We start from the raw sequence: 19,171 nt of genomic DNA on the forward strand, positions 1-19,171 counted from the left end.
TGGGCCCGTGAGCCATGGCCGCTGAGCCTGCGCGTCCGGAGCCTGTGCTCCACAACGGGAGAGGCCACAACAGTAAGAGGCCCGCGTACCGCAAAAAAAAAAAAAAAAAAAAAAAAAATTGTGTTCCGACCCCATTGCTGTCACTTCCTAGCCATATGATCCCCCGTGGGTTCAATACCTAAAACTCTCAGAGATTCAGGGTTGTTTTTTTTTAACCTGTAGAGATACAGTACCTCTGGCGTTACTAAATTAAGAACAAACGGAGTGTGAATGCTATTGCCTGGTGATCAGAAATTGGTGGCCATTATTGTAAAAGGAAGAAGAAGGCAGGACAAGGAATTGGGGTTAGAAGTTGTTGGGGTTTTGAGGAGGGAGGACTAGGCCTTGACATGGGAGTCCTTTATCTCCCAGGCAGAGGGTAGGCAAAGGCACTTGGCCTCTCTTTTGCAGTCTTATTGTGGACAATTTCTGCCTTTGGAACCCCCAAAGGGCACTTCCTGCTTCTCCAGAGCACTCTTCTCTGTCAGGGATAGGGAGCCGGGTTACCCTGGAAGTGGTGGCAAAGATTCTTTTCTCGACCAGACTCTATTCAGGCTCCTTTGAACTCTCTTCTCAACTAGGCCCTGACTTTTGGGCTTCCATGTTCATCTCTGCATTGTTCATTTGTAGCCAGTTTAGCCAGAACCACCTGCCCCCACCCTAGTTGGGTTCCTTATCCTCTCACATTCCCCAGGTGATTGATGTCTGATCACCCTGGCCTTCCTTCAGCAAGAAACCCCTCTTACCCTGATGCTTCCTTTTGTTAATTTTCCAATGCCTCCCCCGAGCCCTGCACCTTGGCTATAAGTTCCCACCTTTCCTTATTGTATTCAGAGATGAACCTGATCTCTCTCCACTGCAAAATCCCACTGCAGTGTAACAGGCAAGAACCTTTGTATTCTATTACAGGTTAATAACTAAAGGGATGACACCTATAAGCTTAAATTATCCATAATGGCCCATCTCTAGGAACCCTGCCTCCCAGGTAATGAGCATTAAGCTAAAAAATACCTTTGTTTAGCTCACAGGAAACATTCCTCATCAGACCCACCTGTGAATGACTGAAAGAAATTAACACATCCCCTCTGGAGGCTAGCCCAAACCAGGAAATTTTGACTTTACTCCCTCTCCTTTTAGTATAAAAGAAGTCTGAATTCTAACTCAGGCAAGATGGTTCTTTGGGACACGAGTCCACCATCTTCTCAGTCTGCCAGCTTTCTGAATAAAGTCGCTGTTCCTTGCCCCAACAACTCATCTCTTGATTTATTGGCCTGTTGTTCAACAAGCAGTACAAGCTTGGACTCAGTAACCTCAGTGGTCCCTAACAAGTGCCATGAATAATTTTTTTCTTTAAAAGTGGTGAAAGAAGCCCATTCCTCAGCTGTGCCTCTCTCTGTGTGTCTGTCTCTGTCTCTCACAGGCTGGCTCTCCTCTGTGTGGTTGGCTTCAGCCCACAGCAGATTTCTTGGAGGAAGTTGGACATTTTACTTCTATTTCTCTTTTCTTAGCTCTGGCCTCCTCCCCTTTTAAGAAAGCCTTTGGAGAAAGTGTTGAAGCCAAGGATATGCTGGCTTCCCTTCCTGAGATGGAGCCCAGGTGAATGAATGGTCCTTCGTCTAGATATTTTCTACCCAAAAGAGCAACTGTATTGCTCTTTCCCCTCCACTGGTGTGTTTTTCTTCATGGCACTATTACCACCTGCATCATTTTTTGTCTATGTATACAGGCATACCTTGGAGATATTGCCAGTTTGGTCCCAGACCACTGCAAAAAAGAGAATATCACAATAAAGTGAGTCACGTGAATTTTTGGTTTCCCAGTGCATATAAAAGTTAGATTTACATTATACTGTAGTCTATTGAGTGTGCAATAGCATTATGTCTAAAAAAATGTACATACCTTAATTTAAAAAATACTTTATTGCTAAAATATGCTAACCATCATCTGACAATGCAGGGTGGCCACAAACCTTCAATGTGTAAAAAATGCAATATCTGCAAAGCTCAATAAAGTGAAGTGCGATAAAACGAGATCTGCCTGTACATCCTTGTTTGTGCCAGACACAGCCCAGAAACGTGTTGGTGGGTTTGGTTTATGTCACACGAGATTTAAACCCACTTTGAGTCTACATTCAAAACTGGGAATTTTCACCTAAACATCCAGATATCTGGCTTCTGGGGAGTGATCAGATTGGCAGGCAGTGTGGGGTCTGCATCCCCCACTGCTTCCCATGGCCTTGACACTGAGGCCTTGCACCTGCTCCACCTGTCACAACGGCACTGTTGTGTCTCTTGTAGGGAGAAATTCCCCACATTCACATCACTCTCACACACGGTAATAGAGAAGAAAGACCAAGAGGGACACGTGTTTTAAGAAAAACGGGAGAGAGCCCATGTCTTTGTGGAAAGCAAGAATATTCCAGAATGTTTGGTGCACAAATGCATGTCTGTGTCGAAAGCCCAGTCTTGCCTTCCCCGCCCCCCGGCCCTTGTGGGTGTTTGAGCAGGTGTGGGTGGTGGTCTGAGGGGAAGCTTTTGCCATTCCAGGGACTGGTGGTGGTTGTGGGTCTGGCTGTGTGCTATGGACTGAACTGTGTCCCTCCAGAACTCATGTTGAAGCCCTAACCCCCAACGTGACTATATCTGGAGACAGGGTCTATAGGAGTTAACTAAGATTAAAGGAAGAAAGGCATCACTGTCCCTTTCCACCAAGTGAGGACAGAGAAGACACCATCTATGAGCCAGGAAGACAGTCTTCACCAGGAACCAAATCTGCTGGCACCTTGATCTTGGACTTCCTGCCTCCAGAAGCGTGAGAAATAAATGTCTGTTGGTTAAGTGCCCAGTTTGTGATATTCTGTTACGGCAGCCTGAGCAGACTATGACACTGTGTTTTTTCCAAGAGAAGGGTGTGAATCTTCACCCTATTCTGAGCCACATCTGGGCCGACCGCGAGCAGGGGAGTTTAGCATACGTCATCCTCACGGGTAAGGATTTCTGAGCATGCCTGGTGGGCCTTGATTCCCCTTCTTCCTCCACACTCCAGCCTTTCTCCGTGATGCCTTCATCCTACAGGCAGCACTCCCTCAAAGGAATCATCATGTTTTGCACGCCAGTTCTTACCCATCTGCTTCCTTTTTTTTTTTTTTATTTTTTATTTTATTTTTTTTAATTTATTTATTTATTTAGGCTGCATTGGGTCTTCGTTGCTGCAGTGAGAGGGGGCTTCTCTTGTTGCAGAGCATGGGCTCTAAGTGTGCAGGCTTCAGTAGTTGTGGCACACGGGCTCAGTAGTTGTGGCTCGTGGGCTCTAGAGCGCAGGCTCTGTAGTTGTGGCGCACGGGCTTAGTTGCTCTGCGGCATGTGGGATCTTCCTGGATCAGGGCTCGAACCCATGTCCCCTGCATTGGCAGGCGGATTCTTAACCACTGCGCCACCAGGGAAGTCCCTTTTTTTTTTTTTTTAAAGATTTATTTATTTATTTTTTGGCCGTGTTGGGTCTTCGTTGCTGCACGTGGGCTTTCTCTAGTTGTGGCAAGCAGGGTCTACTCTTCATTGCGGTGCGCAGGCTTCTCATTGTGGTGGCTTCTCTTGTTGTGGAGCATGGGCTGTAGGTGCATGGGCTTCAGTAGTTGCAGCACATGGGCTCAGTAGCTGTGGCTCACGGGCTTAGTTGCTTTGAGGCATGTGGGATCTTCCAGGACCAGGGAATTGAACCTGTGTCCCCTGCATAGGCAGGCGGATTCTTAACCACTGTGCCACCAGGGAAGTCCTACCCATCTACTTCTCATTTAACTTGCTGGCTGCAGGGAAAAGACAGATCAAGTTTCAAATGCTGGGTGGTTCGAGGTACAAACAATGGCTGTCTCCTGCCTCCCTGTTAATTGATGGATCCTCTTGTCTAAAATTTAATAATGGAACCAAAACACAGCCAGACTCCAAGGAGAGATTTCACAGCATTGCACAGCAAGCCCTCTTATCCTTCATCCTTTCTGTTGATGAAAATAATAGCAGAGGGAGGCGGAGGCGAGGCGCTGAAGGAAAGATGGAAGACTTCCAGGCTACCGAGGAGACTGCTTTTGTTGTAGATAAAGTGAGCAACATTGTAAAAGGAAATGTTGCTCACTTCATAGAAAGTGCCATCGGTGGCAACGCCTATCAGCACAGCAAAGTGAATCAGTGGACCACAAACGTAGTGGAGCAAAGTTTAAGCCAACTCACCAAGCTGGGGAAACCATTTAAATACATTGTGACCTGTGTAATCATGCAGAAGAAGAGTGGAATTGCACACGGCAAGTTCCTACTTCTGGGACAGCTCTACTGATGGGAGCTGCACTGTGCGATGGGAGAACAAGACCATGTACTGCATTGTCAGCTCCTTCGGGCTGTCCGTTTGACCGCCTCGTCCAGCCTGTGATCTTTCTCCTTTTGTCCCAACATTTCTCTTCCATCTTCTAACCACCAGCCATCTAGTCAGTGATCACCTGTCTCACTCTCTTTAAGTGTGTTCTTGTGGCACTCTCAAAATGTAGAGAAAAAACCCAAATAACCACACTGTTCTGTGACCTGCACACCCTAAGTCAGAGGAATCATCACTGAAGGTAGTCAGGAGTCTGTCCTGCCACTTGTCTTAACTTTGAATGTTTCTTTTCAAAGGTGCTAAAAGCCGAAATCTGCTAGTGTGAAACTTTCTCTACTCTCTGAAATGATTCAAATACACTAATTTTCCATAAAAAAAAAGAAAAGAATAACAAAACGACTACTGTTTACTGAGTGCTCTTATGTTTCACCCTAGAGCAAAGTATTTTAATGTGCTGTGTCATTTAATTGTAGTAAGTATCCTCTGGGAAATAGGTACTATTAACCCCCATTTATATTATTGTCAGAATCAAGTTTGTGATAAGTTTGGGCAACAGAGTTCAGTGTCTGAAGAACAAATTACACCCCATTATTTATTCAGTCGTTCAGCAAATATTTACTGAGCATCTACTATATGCCAAGCAGATCTGCCTAGTGTGCCGAGAAAACCAGTGGGGCCCTGGTTGGCCACCTCAAAGGAGAATCTTGGGACAGGACCAGAGTCTTCTGAGATAGTTTGGATATTTACTCCAAGACAGAGCTCTGATTACCTGGCTGACATTCAAGTTTGCCTTTAGGGGAGTGGTCTGAGCAGCAGGCTCTGGGGCGTACTTGCCCAAGTCTGTCTTGGCTTTTCCACTTTCCTAACTGTGTGGCCTTGGGCAGGGCTCTGCCCCTCTCTGAGCCTCAGTTTACTCATCTGCATCAAATGTGCATCATAATGATATCTACACAATAGTCATTGGGAGGATTTAAGTAGCAGTAAAAACACAAGCACCATGGACCTAGAAGTACTTAAAAAACATTAGCTTTTATTGTTAGCTCGAAAACGCCTTAGAAAAAGTGTAAAAAACACTTGTGATATTGCCCATCTGCTTCCCTTAATTTGCATTACATTATCATTACATATCAGGTTTTGAAAACCGAAGCTCTCTGATGACTCTTCTAGATAATTTAGTCGAATTAGCTAAACTGTTTGACTTGTACTGAATTGTTGGTTCTCAGTCATTTGGACCTTTGGAAATTGCTACCAACGATGACTCACACTTGTAAAGTGCTTGATGGTAGACCATCTCTTCCCAGCCATAATTAAGTCATAAGAGTAACTGTGAGCTGAACCAACACCCATTACGTGATTATGGATTATGTACCATCAGCCTGGAGATGATCTTCCCCTCTGTTTTCAGTGTGCCTCTCAGTTGTTTGCCAACTTCCGTGAGTGTAAGACTGCCATTTTAACTCAAACTGTTTTGTAAACTCCATAAATTCTATTAAAACAAGCTACATTTATAAGAATAAACAGTGGCATGTGATTATATATATATATATAACTGTAAATACTTTTAATTCATACTGTAAACAATGCTTGGCACCTGAATGAGTTGTGGACCTCTTACAGGAACTCCACGGGCCCAGGCATCCAAGATCCACAAATCTTGAGGCCTGCAGACTTCATCCCAGTGTGGTTACAGGTCATGAGCTGATGTTTATGGAGCATCTGTTACGTGCTAGACATCATCATAGGTCCTTTACAAACATAATGTCATCGAAGCCTGTCTGTCAGCTCTCAGAAGTTGGAGCTACGACTCCCCATTTTAAAGACGAGGCAAAGGTAAGGCTTACCCAGTTAGTAAGTGGTGGATCTGAAGCACTGGTTTGGGTATATGTCAGGGTAGGCCCAAATTCATCCTGGTGTATGCTGGTTATGGACTGAATGTCTGTTTCCCCCTCAAGATAGAATTAAGAAAGAAATCCTGGGCAAAGTAGAAGTTTAACCTTTAAATCTCTGTTGGCTCCACTCACTGAAAACTGCCCAGAGAGGAGAGGGCCAGGACTACGTTAGTCAGGCCTTGGTCACTTCATGGACTTGCTAACTTGTGTATATCTGGCCCCGAGGAGATGATGAGAGATGCAAGGCCAGGGCCCCACCGCTAACCAGGAGGCAGTTAGAAACAGGAAGTTGTGCGGCAGCTTGGAAAATGCTGCTGTCCCCACACCTGTCTGCCCCTCCAGATGGCGCCAAAAGTGTCGCTTCTGTTTTCCTCCTTTTCCCTCTTCCACTTTTGTCTATCTCTCTCTTCTTCCTCCCCCACTACATACCCATCTGTGACTTCTTCAAATTACCCCTTTCCACGCCCTCCTCCTGAGGCAGATGGAATGGCAGGCTTCTTGTGTTTGGCTTGATTGCCAGTGCTCTGAATGGCTCCGCACCTTGGTTCCCTCTAAGATCCCAGCTCTCCTGACCCGTTAATTGATGTATCCTCTTGTCTGTCTAAAATTTAATAACGGACCCAAAACACAGGTTCCAAGGAGAGATTTCACAGCATTGCACAGCAGCCCAAGATTATAAGGTGAAAATGAGGCATATGTGGTCCTGCCTTTCCTCAAGCCCCACCACAAGGCTGTCCTGAAATCTGGCGTCTTCCCTTAAAAAGGTCCTGCCTTCCACCGGGGGTGTGTGTGTGGGTGTCTCCAGAAATCAGTGGTGGGCAGCCCAGTTTCTTGTTCTGCCTGTGTGCTCACAAGAAAAACTGGATATTGGATATAGGGGGGAAAGTGGAACGCGAGAGAGAATGGAGAGTAGAAATGGAAGGAAAGAAAGAAGCTGGTGGGAGGGTTGATTGAGGCACTAGGCATGAGGATGCCAAAGCTGAAAAACTCAAGGGTTGTCTGGTTGTTAGTCAGTGATGATGTTTATGGAGTTCACTGCTAGGCACACAGCTGTCACCATGACCCTCTTCCTGCTCAGACCTACCTGCCTACACCTCCCTCCCCCAGGCTCTACAGGGACACCAAGGACTGACTGTGCAGTTCACCTCCTGCTCATCGTGCCTGCTTGGCACAAAGCAGAGCCCAATAAATACATATTTGTTGATCAAATTAACAAATGAAGAAATAAGCAATTGATAACAAAGATGCACCCAGCAAGAACTTTGTGAGTCTTCATTTTCCAGTCTCTAAAATTAAGGAGTTGGACCAAGACAGACACCTGGGTTCCAACCTCGCCCCAGTTCTGCACTTACTGGGTGTTTGTGACCTTGGGCAGGTCATTGAACCTCTCTGCACCTCGGTTTCCTCACCTATAAAATAGAGATAACAGTACCCCCTTTGTTTCAAAGATGAACTGATTTAATAATTGCAAATCGCTTAGAACAGAGCCTGGCATATACATAGTACTATGTGTGTAAAAAAGTAAATTTCTAGGGTCCCCTCCACCGTGGAGTTCCTCAGGCCTGGGAGGGTGTATGGAAGAGAAGCACAGAGAATGGCCCAGAAACTGCGGAGCCTCGCGCATGCGCACTGAAGTTGCAGGAACGCCCTTCTCCTGCAACGCCTCCCGGGACCCATCTACCCGAGGCCGCGGCTCAGCCAGGGGATGACTACGTTACCCACAGTGCATCTCGCGGACTCGCTACGTATCTCGTTTCTATGCCTGACAGTCGGTTCAACCAGTAGTACGAGGACCCACAATGTGAGTAGTTACCCACAGTGGCTCCCGCCTACCCAGACCCATTCTCACTCTCCACAGCCGGCCAAAGGTGCGAGGACTACATTACCCACAATGCTTCCCGTGGCACGCACGCCGCCTCGTTTTCCAGCTCGACGCCGGCTCAGCCAGTGGTCGTCGCCGACTGTCCCGGGTCTGCGAGCTAAGGGTTTTGGTCCTCGCTTCTGGCCCGCCGAGTCCTCCACGCCCGCTGTCGCGCTCCCGTTCCAACCCGCCGCTCCGGGCCTGCCCCGAGCCCCCCCCACGGATCTCAGCGCTGCCGGTGAGTGTGGGCGCGGGCGCAGGGTCCCAGCTCGAGCTTCTGTCCGCGGCCCTCGCCCGCCGCAGCCTAGTTTGTGCCCGACCTCGGTCACCGCTCTCCCTCCAGATGAGGGGACGAGACGGGAAAGTAGCCCAGCCGGGGAATCCTGACCCTCACAAGACCCTGGAGTTGGAGAGGCCTTGGTGACCGTCCATTCGGTGCGGCCCGCGGATGGGCTTCAGGCTCCCGAAGCCCGAAATCGGGGGTCAGATTGGGACAGAATCTGCGTCCTCCTGGGCAGAGGGGGCTCTGATTCTCATCGTATTTCCAAACGGACCTCATCCAAAAATGGCCAATTGTAATATTGAAAACCCAGCGTTTCTAGAACTCTGACCGCGTTCCAGGCACTGTGCTAAAATTATTTTCAAACGTCCCGTTTAGTCCTCTCAGCAACCTGTGTGTAGGTGGTGTCGCCATCTCTTCTTTCACCATCTCTTTCCCATGAGGAACTGAGGCCCAGAGATTAAGTACCTCTCCTGGGAATTAGAGGGTTAGTAGCAAAGACAGTTTGATTTACTTTAACCGTTTCTTTCTGCCAGTGAGGGCAAGTTGGCCTTGGGGCCAGGGCAGGGGCTTATGGGTTGCAGACGCTTATCCAGCCCCAGTGCTGCACCCTACATGACTTTATTGTCTCTCCACAGAGCCCTGAAAACATATTCCCCAGTGTCTGGCCAGAGGTATAGGGAGAGACAGGTGTGAGCTCCAGGCCAGAGAAGGAACAAGGCTCACCGGGAGCAATGGCGACCTCTCCCGGCTTCCATCACTCGCCACCCCTGGAGCAGGACGAGATCCTGATCGTGAAGGTGGAAGAGGACTGCTGCTGGGAAGAGGAGCCCTCCCTGGAGATTGAAGACCCTAGCCCTGAGACCTTCCGCCAGCTCTTCCGGCTTTTCTGCTACCAGGAGGTGGCCGGACCTCGGGAGGCCCTGAGCCGCCTCTGGGAGCTCTGCTGCCGCTGGCTGCGGCCTGAGCTGCGCACCAAGGAGCAGATCCTGGAGCTGCTGGTGCTGGAGCAGTTCCTGACGGTGCTTCCAGGGGAGATCCAGGCCCGGGTGCGGGAGCAGCAGCCAGAGAGCGGTGAGGAGGCCGTGGTCCTCGTGGAAGGGCTGCAGCGGGAGCCCAGGAAACAAAGGCAGCGGGTGAGGTGGGGGGCATTTTAGCCCTGAGGTGAGAAAACGGGGCCCTGCTGCTGAGGTCTATGTTTTTAGATTCCTTGGGCTCTGGAGCCGTGGCCAGCCTTGGTCATTGGGAGTACCTGGGGCTGGCCAGACACTGAATTGAAGAAGGCAACTGCAGAGTGTTTCTCAACGTTGGCCAACGTGTGTCCACCCCTTGATTAACCACTATAGCCCCGCCGGCCCTTTCTAAGCTATGTGGATTGGTTTGTTAACACCATCCCAACGTAGGCCAGACACAGGTTTTAATGGGAGAGAGGCTGGAGACCTCCTAAGGCAGGGCCTTGGGAGTTGAAGAGATCCCCAAAGAAGGAGGAGCACTGGGAAGAAAGACCAGGTGCTGGTGGGTGCCCTGGTTAGAGCCCCCAGGTGTTCCTCAATCTCTCTGGGGCTACGCCATTCAATACAGTAGCTACTAACCATGTGTGTTTGTTTTAATTAAATAAAATTTAAAATGTAGTTCTTAAGTCACACTGACCACATTCCAAAGGCTCAGTCATCACACATGGCCAGTGGCTACTCCCTGGACAAGGACAGTGCAGATATGGGACACTTCCGTCATTCTACAGAGAGTGCCACTCTAGAGCAAACTCAATTCCTTCTAACCAAATCTGGGGAGTGGGAGTGGGAAGTCTCTTACAGATTTCTCCTGCTTGGGTCAGATTAATTTCTCCTGATTAGATATTTGGCAAATTCTGCAGGTCACCTTTCTCCCTGTGGCAGTGTCATTGGCCACACTGTGCTGTTCTTTTGCATCTGGCAGGATAGACCCCCCAACCACCCCCCCAAAAAAAACCCCAAAAAACTTGACCATAAGGTGAGTTGAGTGCATTAAGCACATCCTGCCTTCGTGGTGGCCAACAAGAACCCAGGAGCCCTTCTCAACCCTGCCAGCCTTGGCGTTTGGGGTTCCCGTCATGGCTTTTCTCTGTCACTGGGCACCCTGTATCTTCCGGGGACCGTTTCCTCTCAGAGGTGTGGAATTTTGAGCCTGAGACAGGGTCCCTGGTGCTGGTTGCAGTTCCCCGGGGATGTATCTTGTCCCTAGTACTCTTACAGACGTCAGTAAACTCTGAGACTAAGTTTATCTGATTCACCTTCACTGGAATTAGGATGATTCCAGAGGGTCTGTAGATGATTTCAAAAAATGTAGCAAGTGCAGTAACTCAGGCTTCCGAAATGAGACCTGATTTGGGGCCCTTCTGGCCCAGGTTTCTCAGGAGCACTAAGGAAGGAAGGGTGAGAGTGTGACGATGACAGCAACACAGTGTGATGGGGACAGACTGCAGAGTCTCAGGAGTGGAGCAGGCCTCCCTTTCCCCAGGTTGGGAGCCTGACCTCTTCCTGGGTCACATGCCTTTTCCCTGGGGTCTGGCTGGAGGGAGGTGCTTGGAGGGTCGCAGAGGCCATCAGACACGACGAGGTGGCCTGGTGGTAAGACGGAGCCTGGGAACAGGGTGGCCAGGGTGCCCGAGACAGGAGGGATGGGGAACCCTGTGGGTTTCCTCCTGACCTTCTGGGAGCTAGTGGGCAGATCTCCATCTGTATGCAGGATCCGGAGGTAGTCCCTGATGATGCACTGGCCCACGGGACAGGGGAGTGGTTCTTGAAATGCCAGGTGGAGGCTCAGCCAGCAGAGCTGTCTCTGGAGGAAGGGGCTCAGCACTCCAGCCAGCAGCCCCCCGCCCAGCTGAGCCACAGACCAAAAAGAGGCCCCCAGCTCTGGCCAAAGACAGGTGAGTAGCTGCCCCTCTTGAGGAAAGAGACGCCCTGCACTGGGGAAGGGAAGGGAAAGGAAAGGAGTGTGGCAGGGGGTCAGGCCTGTTTGCCTGTGGGGTGGGCAGGCTCCCGGCCGGGTGAGTGTTGATGGGGAGCAGCTGGACCTGTCCAGCCTTCGTTGCCATGTGCATGGGTGGGTGACTCTGTGCTCTTTCCCCAGGCCCAGTGGCCTCCCAGTGTCAGGAGACGGCAGCACTGGCCACATCCTTCCTTTCAGCCTGGTCCCAGGTGAGTGGCATTCCTGATCTGCAGCATCCCCATGTGACCCGTGCCCTTGTTATGGGGACACTTTTCTTGCGTGGTCAGGTCTGTGGGTTTCCAAGGCGGGTCTTCACCTCCTGGGAAGTCCTACCTGTTCTCAGATGCCACCTGAGTATTAGGTGTGTCCTGGAGGATCCTGGAGTCTCAATGGTGAGTTAGGGCAGTCACTTCAAACCCAGCTGTATGTTAAAATCTTCTGGCATCTGGGTAAAAATAGATTTTTTCCCCCAGCCCTGGCCTGGAAGCAGAGTCTCCTTTGCTTGTTTGTTTCAATTGCAGCTTTATTGAGATGTAATGCACTTACCATACAATTCTCCCATTTAAAGTATACAGTGTTTAATATATTTACAGAGTTGTGCAGTCATCACCGTAATCAAATCAATTTTAGAACATTTTCATCACCTCCCCAAAATACCCCACACCCATTAGCAGTCACTCCCCCCTCCCCCTCCCTCAGCCCCCTGGCGGTCACCAGTCTTTCTGTCTCTGTGGATTTGCCTCTTCTGCATATTGTTTTCTTGGCTGTTAATCGTGCTCCCAGGTCAGTCTGGTGTTAGATTTGGGAACCACTGGCCTAGAGGCATCCTGAAGTCCCCAGGTCACCCCATTTGGGTCCTGGGGCTGGCTTTAGCTGAGACAGGGCATGCTAACTTGTGTCCTCAAGGAGCATGGGCCCCAGTGGCTGAGATCTCAGCAGATACAGCTGTTCCACACAGCACATCTGTCCACACAGTCTCTGGCCCTGCAGCAGTTGGGGCAGAGCTTGGTGGTGACCGTGTCCTCCCAAAGAGCAGGATCCAGCTGTGTCTGAGCCAAGCTTGGCAGGAAGGGGTGGATAACAACATATGGAAGGGGAAAGGTTGGGGAGGGGAGGAAGTAGGGGGAGGTAAGCAGGACCTGCCATCATCACACAAGTGGAGGGGACGGGTGAGCCCACCAGGCTCTGAGTGAGCTGTGTTCCAGCAGGTGCCGGTGACGTTGGAGGACGTGGCCGTGTACCTGTCCCAGGAGGAGTGGGGGTGCTTGGACCTGGCTCAGCAGGACCACAGCTGTGACATGCTGCAGGAGGATGAGGGTATGTGCAGGGAGACCCTGGCCGTTGTCTGTCAGATACTGGGTTGTGTCTCTGACATGGGTGAGTGTCAGGGAGGGTGGCTGCTTCCCTCAGGCTGGCTGTGGTATGTGCTGGCCTCCAGGACCCGAGGCCCAGGCCATCTCCCTGCTCAGCACCTTCCCTGGCTCCCCCTGCCTACAGGAGCTGCTCCAGCAGGTCTCAAACTTTAGTGGCCAGAGGAATCACCGGGCAGCATATTAAAAATAGGGACTTGTGGGCATTGTGCCCAGGGGTTGCTTTAGTGAGTCGGGGGCATTCCCTGGTGAGTCCTAGTGCTGGGCAGCCCTGCCCTGCCAAGGTTGCTAGTGTCCTATCAGTGGCCCATCTGCAGCGGGGGCAGTGTGGCTGCTTGCCCACGTCCCAGGCAGATGCCCAGAGCTGTCCTGAGTTCCTTGTTTCGCCCCTTTACCCACACGGTTGTCCAGTGTCAGTTCAGCCTTTGTGCTGTCCTTGGCGCCCATGGGCAGAGCTGCTCTTGGCAAGGCCCTGCCTGTCTACGGCCTCTCCTCACCACCCCACACTGGCCCTTCTCAGCTCATCCTGCCACTTTTTTTTTTTTTTTTTTTTTCTTTTTGCGGTATGCGGGCCTCTCACTGTTGTGGCCTCTCCCGTTGCGGGGCACAGGCTCCGGATGCGCAGGCCCAGCGGCCATGGCTCACGGGCCCAGCTGCTCCGCGGCATATGGGATCCTCCCAGGCCGGGGCACGAACCCGCATCCCCTGCATCGGCAGGCGGACTCTCAACCACTGCGCCACCAGGGAGGCCCATCCTGCCACTTTTGACACGTGTTCACTCCCTGAAATGTTTTTTAAAGGAGTTGAGATCCTGCTTTGTATCAGTTGGGGTTCTCCAGAGGAAAAGAACCATTAGGATATGTGTGTGTAGAGAGAGATTTATTTTAAGGAATTGGCTCTCACGATTGTGGAGGCTAGCAAGTCTGAAATCCATACAGCAAGCCAGTTGGCTGAAAACCAGGCAGGATTTCTAGGCTGCCGTCTTGAGGCAGAATTCCTTCTTCAGGAAACCTCAAGTTTTCTCTTAAGGCCTTCAACTGATTTGGTGGGGCCCACCCCCCCAGCGTGGAGGGTAATCTGCTCTCCTTACAGTCACCTGAGTGTAGGTGTTAATTACATCTACAAAATAACCTCCACAGCAACATCTAGACTGGTATTTAGGGAATTCCTGGTGGCCCCATGGTTAGGACTCTGTGCTTTCACTGCTGAGGGTATGGGTTCGATCCCTGGTCAGGAAACTAAGATCCCACAAGCCGTGCAGCATGGTCAAAAAATAAAGATAAAAAATTGATTGAGGGCTTCCCTGGTGGTGCAGTGGTTAAGAATCTGCCTGCCAATGCAGGGGACACAGGCTTGAGCCCTGGGCTGGGAAGATCCCACATGCCGCGGAGCAACTAAGCCCGTGTGCCACAACTACTGAGCCTGCGCTCTAGAGCCCGTGCTTTGCAACAAAAGAAGCCACCGCAATGAGAAGCCCACGCACCGCAAAGAAGAGCAGCCCCCACTCTCCGCAACTAGAGAAAGCCCGCTCACAGCAACGAAGACCCAATGCAGCCAAAAATAAATTAAAAAAAAAAAATTTGACTGGTATTTAACCAAACAACAATACTGTAGCCTGACCAGGTGGGCACAGAAAATTAATGATCACATACTTTCTTTTACATCTTCATTTATTCCAAACTAAGTGTCTGTAGAACAAATGAAGATGAAACCTTTCTATTGCCACGAATACTGGCTTGCCGTGTGCACTGTTGCTGTCCCACTGCTCTGTGCTCTGTCCTGCTGTGTGTTGTAACTCTTGGCTACTTCATCTCTGTTGTGATGAAATTCTGACTCCTCGGGGCATCTGGTTTCCCTCCCAGAGCCGGGGAGAGCCTTGGGCCCTGTTTTTCCTCACTTCCTCTCTCTCTGAGGAAGCAGTCTGCACAGAAGTAGAGCGCCTCCCACCTCTGTTGAGGCGTGGAGCTTTTCCCGCAGGTTCTCCTGATGCCCCTTTGCCCTCACGAGGAGGAGGTTGTTGCAGCCCTGTATTCTGTCCCGGCCACACTCACATCCTCTCTTCTCTTTCCCCATGAGCAGGACTCCACGCTCCTGGGCCCTGTCTGACTGGCCAGGATGGGCCAGGGCAAGGCCTGCGGGACCCAGCTTGTGTGGCCTCGGGGCTGAGGGAAGTCTCTGGCAGTGCTGGCTCAGGTGAGGGGGTCTGGGAGGAGACGGATGTCCCAGATGAGATTCTCCCCTCTCCTGGGCTTAGACCTCGGTGACTGTGTTTGTGGAGTTCAGGCTCAAGGGCTTAGAGCAAGGGTTGGCAGATTTTTTCTGAAAAGGGCCAGATAGTAAATAGTTCAGGTTTTATGGGCCGCATGGTCTCCCTGGTGATGCCTCAGCTCTGCTGTCCTGGCACAAAAGCAGCCACAGACAGTATGAAAAGACGTAGACATGGGCGTGGCCATGAAACTTCATTTACAAAGGCAGATTCACCCGCCCTGAAGGAAAGGCAAGGGGAGATAGTTGGCTTTAAGAAAGGTTTGGGGCTTGAGCAGCAAGAGAGTCCTACCACCTTGAGCTGGGACATGGCACTGCATGCAGGCACCATAGGGAAGCTGGTCCCGAGGGAGACACGAGGGGCTGGGCATGGGGTCCTCAGGACGCCCTGAGTGTCACCAGCCAGCGGCCCTCACTCTCTCCGGCCTACACCTGGGGTGGAATTGCTCAGTCACGTGGTCACTCTGTGTGACCATTGGAGGAACTGCCAGAATCAGTTCCTTTGTAAAAACTCTTACCAAAGGCCAGGGAGGTGGTTCCATCCTGTCTCACTTGTACAGATGAGGTGGATGTGAGCTTGAGCCCGTGCTTGGCTTCCTGGACAAGCCAGTGTGGAGGCAGGAGGGGGCTGCATGGGGGGTGGGGTGGACAGCATCTCGGCAGGGACAGTTCCCGGCACTGGGAGGGCCTGTCCTTGCCCCGTCAGGTCAGTGGGCCTCAGTGTCCTCATGTGTAAATGGGACTGTCACAGTACCACCTCACGGCCTTGTGAGTCTGGCCATCGTTCTAGTTCCCAGAATCAGGCTCTGAATGAGGCATCCTGCGGAGGGTGTGGAAAGGGAATTTGAAGGCACTTCTCTGGGTCAAGGGCTGCCCCACCCTGCCTCCCCTTCTCCCTCTCCCCCTCGCCGTGGAGCCCTCAGCGACTGTGCTTTCTCTGTCTCAGGGCTTGGGAGGCAGTTTGAGGATGGAGAGTATGCCAGGGCGGACGCGTCGGTGAGAACACGGTGGGGCCAAGCGCTCCCAGGTCAGGGGCCCGGCCTGACCAGACCCCAGCGGCCTCCGGACAGAGGGCAGTCCCTTGGGGTCCGGAAGCCGCACACGTGTCCCGAGTGCGGCAAGGCCTTTAGTAAGACGTCCCACCTGACCAAGCACCAGCGCACGCACACTGGGGAGCGACCCTACCAGTGCCAGGTATGCGGGAAGCGCTTCGGCGACCGCTCCAACTGCAGCACGCACCAGCGGGTGCACACAGGCGAGAAGCCCTACGCCTGCGCCCAGTGCGGGAAGCGCTTCAGCCAGAGCTCCAGCCTGGTCATCCACCGCAGGACACACACCGGGGAGCGGCCGTACGCCTGCACCGAGTGCGGGAAGCGCTTCAACAACAGCTCGCACTTCAGTGCGCACCGCAGGACGCACACGGGCGAGAAGCCCCACACCTGCCCGGCCTGTGGCAGGGGCTTCCGCCGGGGTACCGACCTCCGCAAGCACCAGCGCACACACGGCGGGGAGCAGCCGCTTCACAGACCCCAGAGGCTCCAGGATGCCCCCGGGGCCCGAGCATGACGATTTGGGAAGCTGCCAGAGTCGTTTCTGTCCCGGAGCCAGAAACTCTGGTCTTCAGGCATCTTCAGACTCCGTTTGCTCCCGTAGGCCCCAGCGTGAGGACACGTGGTGGGACATTTGGGGGGCCCAGGCTGAGGGAGGAAGCTGGGCCCTGCAGGTGTATTAGGGTCTGGGGCAGCCACACAAAGGACCACAGCTGGGCCGCTTACAGCAGCAGGAATTCTCTCACAGTTCAGGAGGCCAGAGTCTAAAATCAAGGTGTCTGCAGGGCTGCCTCCTTCCTGCAGCTCTGATGGAGCATCTGTCCCAGGGCGCTCCTGGCGCCTGGTTCTGCCAGCTGTCCTTGGCACACCTGGGCTTGTGGCCACATCACTTGGCCTCTGCCTCCCCACAGCCTCTTCTGTGTGTGTCTCCATGTGTTGTCTCCTCTTGTAAGGATGCAGTCATTGGATTTAACTGATTACATCTGCAGAGACCTTATTTCCAGGTAAAGTCACCTTTTGAGATTCTGGATATGAATTTGGGGGGACACTTTTCGGCCCATTTTGGGGGAAGCCTCAATGGCTGTGGTCTCTTGCAGTTTACGTACCCCAGCCTTACCTGGGCTTGGTCTCCTGCCTTCCCCCCGAACCTTGCTGCACTTTCAAAATGTAGCCTGTTGGGGGGGGGTTTCCAGTATCACAGTGGTTGTGGGTCACCTTCGCAGAGCCATGGCTGTTCTATAGGATGGATGGCTGGTGCAGGAATGCTTCCCCGAGATCCCATCTTTCAGCCTCCCCCAGCCCATCAGGAAGTCCCCAGGTTAGAGTGCCAGGGCTGCCTTTGTTCTGGCCCAAGTGGCCGTGTCGTCCCAGGACGCAGGCCGGCCTTGGTTGCCCCACTTTGAATTTCTGAGGTGGATGTGCCTCTCTGATCTGTTCACATCCATGGTCTCATAGTGGCTGAGGGGAGCAGTAAGAGGCCTTGTTTGCTTTAGTCATTAGTAAAGTTGTGGGGCAGCTCTGAAACCACTGGGTTCTGGAATGTTCCATCCAATTGCTAGACATATTTTTACCTTTCCACACAACCCAGGTTCTGGGTTGTGTGACCTGCTCTTCTCTGTTCCCATAATAAACGACGTCAGTCCTTCTGGCCCCTGTGCTCTGTCCTGTGTATTCTCTGGAGAATGGGGCCGCCCAGTTTAGGGATGGTTTTTAACTTTGTGGGACACGTACTATCCAGCCAGGCCAGTGTCACCCACCACCCGCCTGCCCCTCACAGGCTCACTCCTCTCACATCCAGGCTGGTGCTGGAGGTGGCTGCCTTCTGCCACCTGCAAGCTGGGCCCATCCAATGCCTGTTCCCTGACATTCTCTCTCACAGTTCTGTAACAGGTCTTCATGATTCTCCTGCTCTAGATGGAAACTGAGACCCGAGAGCTTGGAGCACCTTGTCCAGGTGGCAGGACCAGCTTTCAACCCAGGTCCGAGCTCCCACCGCCTCATCCGCCTGGCTTTCCTTGATAGACAGTAATTCACAGAGTTGAACTTGGAACTAAGTTTATTTTCTGTCACTGTTGGGGAAACATTCTGAGTGAACTTACTGCCATTAAAAGGGGTAGAGAGTGGGGGAAATGGAATTTTAAAAATAGCCTTTGTTCTTGAGGGCTAGTGGCTGCAGTGGAGGCTGTGTGCCATGTTCAGACTGCCTGCCCAGCGGCTGAGTCCTGACCATGCTGTGTGCACCCTGGAGTGGAGGGTGGGGGGCCTGCGCGGGGGGAGAGGATCCGGGGGCCCCAGGTGATGGTAGTCTGGCCACAGTCCCTGCCGGAGAGGCCTCCCCCGGGCCTCCCGTGACCTTGATGGAAGCTGTCTCACATCTGGCTTGTAATGCAAATGTCCGTTGTGGGGAATGGGGGCTGCTGGTAAGGCCCCCTTGGCCAGATCAAGTAGAGTCTGGCCCCGATCCTGGCTGCATGTGGCTGGCTGAGGCTGGGCAGGGCCTGTCTTACCTGGTGCCAGACTGGATGAGAAGAGGCCCTTGCCCACCCTCGGTGCATAGCAGCCAGCGGTGACCCCAGCTAAATGCTGGAACATGTGCCCAAATGCCAAGGACCCTGCTGGGCTGCCTGATCCCATGGCCTGGGGAGCCCGAGGTGATTGCTTTGTTCTTCCCATTGGCAGACAGGGCAGAGGGGCGCTGAGACTCTGAAACCTTGGAAACAAGTTGGAGAGAGAACAGAGGTGCTGCAGATCAGGGCTTCAGCCTGTTGGGAGCAGCTGGGCTGAGAACAACAGTTATGGAAGGACTCTGAAAATCGGGGCCAGGGGTGGGAGGTCAGGGGGATACTTCTAGGAAAGTAGACGGCAGAGCTGCCTGCAGCCCCCAGCTCTTGCTGGTTGTCCACCGAGACTGTTTCAGGTGTTAGAACATTCACATTCTATCTATATTTAAAAGTCCATCCACCTTTACTTTGGAAGGACCCTAAAACATATACGTACATGCTTTTGTGTCTTGGTTGAAGAAAAAAAAAGCAAATTTCAATCTGGCCCTCTATCAAAAAGTCCATTTGGTCTGTGTGTGTGTGTGTGTG

At 52.0% G+C, this 19,171-nt stretch overlaps 1 protein-coding gene and 1 pseudogene across 5 annotated transcripts; both read left to right on the top strand.

Moving 5' to 3' along the window:
• The first annotated feature begins 4,058 nt into the window (after positions 1-4,058).
• Positions 4,059-4,764, top strand: LOC309817032 (dynein light chain Tctex-type 1-like; annotated as a pseudogene). The gene has a single exon. The product of its transcript is annotated as a dynein light chain Tctex-type 1-like (transcript).
• A 3,441-nt stretch (positions 4,765-8,205) lies between these two features.
• ZNF500 (zinc finger protein 500) lies at positions 8,206-17,854 on the top strand. Of its 4 annotated transcripts, none has more exons than XM_082643806.1 (7): positions 8,206-8,386; positions 9,067-9,564; positions 11,153-11,336; positions 11,540-11,607; positions 12,604-12,715; positions 14,848-14,961; positions 15,980-17,854. In XM_082643806.1, the coding sequence occupies exons 2-7, from the start codon at positions 9,163-9,165 to the stop codon at positions 16,597-16,599; spliced, it is 1,500 nt and encodes a 499-aa protein (XP_082499932.1). In that variant the 5' UTR covers positions 8,206-8,386; positions 9,067-9,162; the 3' UTR covers positions 16,600-17,854. The 4 variants fall into 4 exon arrangements, with proteins under 4 accessions (XP_082499932.1, XP_082499933.1, XP_082499934.1 ...); XM_082643807.1 differs by having other exon boundaries at positions 12,607-12,715; XM_082643808.1 differs by lacking the exon at positions 14,848-14,961.
• Positions 17,855-19,171: the final 1,317 nt, after the last annotated feature.

The sequence above is a fragment of the Mesoplodon mirus genome, assembly GCF_964341445.2.
Source record: "Mesoplodon mirus genome assembly, chromosome: 15".
Taxonomy (NCBI): Eukaryota; Metazoa; Chordata; class Mammalia; order Artiodactyla; family Ziphiidae; genus Mesoplodon; species Mesoplodon mirus.